The 4817-nt window shown below is 61.3% G+C and overlaps 2 protein-coding genes across 2 annotated transcripts in view; one reads left to right on the plus strand and one right to left on the minus strand.

The window, feature by feature from the left end:
• PEX11G (peroxisomal biogenesis factor 11 gamma) overlaps nucleotides 1-4817 on the plus strand; it is a 343872-nt gene that overhangs the window by 279128 nt on the left and 59927 nt on the right. The window lies entirely within an intron of this gene.
• On the minus strand, nucleotides 2062-3542 carry RPS15 (ribosomal protein S15). Its single transcript, XM_061361029.1, has 4 exons — nucleotides 3469-3542; nucleotides 3096-3181; nucleotides 2750-2984; nucleotides 2062-2225 (listed from the first exon to the last, which is right to left on the minus strand). Exons 1-4 carry the CDS (start codon nucleotides 3469-3471, stop codon nucleotides 2112-2114), a joined length of 438 nt encoding a protein of 145 aa, XP_061217013.1. The 5' UTR covers nucleotides 3472-3542; the 3' UTR covers nucleotides 2062-2111.

A 4817-nucleotide genomic window follows, 5' to 3' on the forward strand; every position in this document is an offset into this window, starting at 1 on the left:
GGGGGAGACGCGGGCCCTGCTGCCCCCCTCGCCCTGCCCGCAGGGTGGGGATGGGGATGGGGATGAAGATGGGGATGAAGATGGGGATGGGGATGGGGACGGTCTCTGCTGCCCCCGGCTCTGGGTGGGGCCCCGGCACTCTCCAGCCTTTGTCCCCGCAGCGGGAGATGCGGGACGCGGGGGGGTAAAGCCGACAGCCCCCCCCCGACCTGCCCGGTGTGCCCGGGATGGAGCCGCTCCCCCCGCAAGGGCAGATCAGCACAGCCAGGGCCGGGGGCACCCTGCACATGGAGCGGGGGGTGATGCAGATCAAAGCCCCCCCCCCCCCGGCCCTGATCCCCCCAACCCGGGGTCCCCCCGCACAGCGCTCCCCGATCCCTGCAGCGGCCGGAGCCGCATCGGAGGATGCGGGAGGTGCGGGGCAGGTGCTGCCGTTACCTCATCCCCGGCGGCGGCGGCGGCGATGCGGAGCTGGGCGAGGCCGCATCCGAGCAGCCGCATCCCGCCCCCGCCCCCCCTCTTTATCCCCCCCCGTCTCTCCCGGTCGGGATTTTCCGCCGTTAGAGGGCGGCAGCCGAAACCCCCCCCCCCGCTTCCGCCCCCCCGTTGCTGGGACCGTGCGGGGGGAACCGGGACCGTGCGGGGCTCCCGGGGGGGCCCCCCCCCCCCCCAGCGCTATCACCGTGTGCGAGCAGGACCCGCAGCCATCAGCTTCCCCCCAGCGGATCGCTGGACACAACCGGGGCCGTTTCCCCCCCCCGCCCTGCTCCTGCCCCCCTGCCTGTGGCCGTGCCCTGCTCCACACACCAGGGCCTCCCATGGGTGCTCCGCTCACACCAAGGACACCGTCACCCACCTCCTGGCCAGCGCGGGCAGGGGAGCTGGGCTGAGGGGACAAACACGGCCTTGTCCCCCCCACCCTCACCAGCAGGACCCGCATGAGGACCATCAAGGTCACAGCACCTGAACAGAAGGGACCTGGTGACAGGAGATCTTCCCTGAAGGACAGCATCACCAGGCAGGAGGAAAGGTCTGGTGGGTGCTTGAAAGACCCGAAGGGTCCCAAGAGACCCCTCAGTGCCACCCCCGAAGTCCCCAGTATGACCCTCGCAGCACCTTGGGCAGATGGGATCACAGCCCAGACCAGCACAGAGCCCTTGTGGGGCAAAGGCCTGTTCCTCGGGTCCTGGTAACACTGGATGAGGCCATCGGTGTGTTTGTCACTATCTCTGGCCACGGTCATCTGCAGCATCATAAGGTTTCCCCAGCCCAGCTTGTGCCAACGCAACACCCACCACAACACCCAAGATGTGCCAGGGCAGGGCGATGGTGTCGGTGCTGACACGGGTGGCAAACTGCAGGACAAGTGTGCTGGGAGCAGTGACAAAAGGGACCCTCCACACAAGTGGCTCCTGCAGAGAACCCCTTGGAAAGTCTCCTCGGAGCTTGGGTCATCACCACACCTCTGGCAGTCACCACCACCTTGGGGTGGCTCTGGAGCCAGACTGGGCCATCCACATCATCCTGAAGAGCAGCTTCTCCCTGGAGCCATGAAGGAAAACCATTCACCCCCTCAGCCTGAGCAGGGAACCAGCAGTTCACCCGCCTGCTCGGAGCAGGCACCAAAACCCTTTGGAATCCCACATTTGAGAGAACAGTTTGGTATCTCAGTGCCCCACAGTGTGTCCTTGGCCCCTTCCATGCAGGGGATGGGCTGGTTCCAAAGCCACAACCAACCACCCACCCCTCAATGTGCCTTACTTTCATGGTCAAGCTCACGCTTCAGGCATGGAGCAGACGCTTCCCAGCATTCCCAGTGTGATTGAAGCATCACCTGGAACGCCACAAGTAACATCCCATAGATGGAAATGCCTCAAAGCAGACAGAAGTGGCACCCATCATAAAGAACAAGGAATTTAACTCATTTACTAAACCCACTTGTGTTTGCTGCATATGCTGACCAAAAGAACAGGTAAATTCTGAGGAGAACATCAAACCATGGCTGCGACGAGGGAGTTTTGGTCCCCCACAGCCCCAGGAACACTGAGACCAGGAGATAAATACTTGGGAGAAACATGTTTTATTTACACATGGAAAAGGCTCCCGCTTCGTTACTTCAGAGGAATGAACCTGGAGGAATGGGTGGCTCCGATACCGGGGCGTCCATGCTTCACCGGCTTGTACGTGATGGAGAACTCCCCCAGGTAGTGACCGATCATTTCGGGCTGGGAGAGAACAGAGACTGGTGTTGGCAACGACCTGAGCTTGAGGCACACACCACAACCCCCCCAGTGCCCCCCTGCAGCAGGCAGGACATGGGCCACTGTGGATGCCAGAGTGGAGCACAGAACATCCAGGGGTTTTCTGTGCTTTCAGGCTGGATTTCATGTCCCTTAATGCTGCTGGCGGTGTCAGGTCACAGCTCCCCATGCGTTATTCCACTCCCAGGAAACCTCTGGGACGGGATCTGTTTCACCCAGTGCCGATGGGAAGGGAGGGAGCAGGCAGCGCATGGCCCCACGCTACCAGCAGACGCGTGCTTAACTCTCACCCCCTTACTCCAAAGCTGCACTGAAGCCTTATGAGGCCTCAAGACGCTCCTGTGAGCAGCCCGCACACAGGGCAGACACTTCTCAGTGTCCTTCCATGCCGGTTTTGCTCCATGCAGGAGCCTCCATGGTGAAAAAACACAGGGAATGCTGAGCTTGGACCGCGACCCAGCCACAAGGGTACTGCAGCACCCCCTCACCTTGATCTCCACCTGGTTGAAGGTCTTGCCGTTGTAAACGCCGACCATGCTGCCCACCATCTCGGGGAGGATGATCATGTCCCGCAAGTGGGTCTTCACCACCTCCGGCTTCTCCATGGGGGGGGCCTCCTTCTTGGCCTTGCGCAGGCGCTTCAGCAGGGAATGCTGCTTGCGGCGCAGGCCCCGGTTGAGGCGCCGGCGCTGCCGGGCGCTGTACAGCTGCATCAGCTGCTCGCTGCAGGGGACGGACACGCTGAACCCGGGAGCCCCCCAACAGAACCGCCCCAACCCCGCAGTCCGAGCACGGGGCCAGGCTCCCCGCCAGCCCCTCTCCGGCAGCGCTTACTAGGACATGTCGAGGAGCTGGTCCAGGTCCACCCCTCTGTAGGTGAATTTACGGAACGTTCGCTTCTTCTTCTGCTCCACCTCCGCCTGCAGCCGGGAGGGAGTGGGCGTCAGGGCCGCGCCGGGCCCTGCTCACTCCCCGCACGCTCCGAGCTCCGCAGGGCCACCGCCAGCCACAGCCCTGGGGAACCCGCCGAGGCCTAGTCCGGCCGGGGCAGCCGCAGCCCCGGCAGAGCCCAGGAGAAGTCAATCCCCCGCCCCATAGGAAAGAGGCCGGGCCGCCCGCGGCAGCAGCGGCGGTGCCAGGCTCGGGGCGGCCGCGGCCGTGGAAGATGGAGCCCGATGGCAGCCGCCGGTACCCCCCCCGCGCTCACCATCTTGGCCGGGTATCCTCGGAAAGGCCGCGGTGCGGCAGGAAGCGGCAGATCTCGCGAGAGCAGCGAAGGGGCGGAAGGGGCGAGAAGCCCCGCCCACAGCAGCTTCCAGCAACGCTTCCGCCCTCATTGCCCTTAAAGGGGCCGCAGCCCGCGGAGTGATGGGGTGCGGTGGGGCGCCCCGCACCATCCCCGTCCCGACCGCACCAGCCTGGAGCCGAGCATCTCCTCCCAGCCCTGCTCAGGCAACACCCGCGGAGCAGCAGCCTTCATTTATGAGCAGCGGACTTTGCTCTGCTGCTGTGTTCCCGCAGAGCCAGGCAGTGTTTCCAGCTCCAGTTGGTTGTGTTTGTCCCTGGGCAGAACTGAGCCTCGGTGCATGTAGCAGTAACCGCCAGGAGCTGGTTCTGTGCAGAAGGGATCCATCTCCAAAACCTTATCCAAGATGAGGTTGAACGGCAGCAAGGTCTTGAGGTCTCCTTCCATTCCACATGTCTGAAGTGCACGATGCCATCTTCCATGGTGTATTTTGGAGAGCAATAAATTACAAACCAAACCTCAGTGAGGAAGTGGTTACAGCACATGTCAGATACACAGAGTATGACAGGCGCAGCCCCTGTTCCAGCACCCTGCTCTTTGTGCTCATGGCAGTGAGTAAGCAAGGAGCAGAGCCAAGAGGACTTAGAGCAAGTGCTGCTGGCACAATCCAGACAAACAAGCAAAAAAAAGCCCAGACAACAGAACTCCCCTTTGGACTGATCAAAGTCTTTCTGACAGTGACTGACCTCCAATGCCATGGATATGTCCCAACACATCCTTGTGGCTATACCTGCAACACAGCGCTGCTGTTGAGTCAGCAGCTCCTTTATCACACTGGGACAGTGTGTCCCCTGGGTTTGACCCTGCGTTTACACAAGACAAGCTCTGGAGCAGCATTCTAGAAGACACAGAAAACACAAACCCACGTTTTACCCGCAGTGCCTTGAAGCATCAAGGTCAGAGGAAGAGCAGCACGAGTGGCCCAGCGCACAGGGGGACAAGCACAGTGACCGGCTGAGATGCGGTGCAAGAGCCCTTCAGCAGCTCAGGTCCACTCCAGGTCAGAGCCAGCAGCAGCTTCAGCCTCTAGGGGCAAATCCAGTGGGGACTTTCTTGATGAAGGCAGAACTGCTGCCTGAGCTCCACTGCCAGCAGTTCAGAGTCCACTGAGGCATAGACTAAGCCTTCACGCTGCTGTTAAGACGTGATTTTTCAAGGCTGCCAATTGATTTCCTCACGAAAACACAAATTCACATGCAACTTTTTTGTCAAAAGAGGAGGAAAAAAAAAATAATAAAATGGAGACAGGC

The sequence above is a fragment of the Neopsephotus bourkii genome, unplaced genomic scaffold (assembly GCF_033783945.1).
Source record: "Neopsephotus bourkii isolate Nb327-2 ecotype Australia unplaced genomic scaffold, CSIRO-AGI_Nbou_v1 NB_2, whole genome shotgun sequence".
Classification (NCBI taxonomy): domain Eukaryota; kingdom Metazoa; phylum Chordata; class Aves; order Psittaciformes; family Psittacidae; genus Neopsephotus; species Neopsephotus bourkii.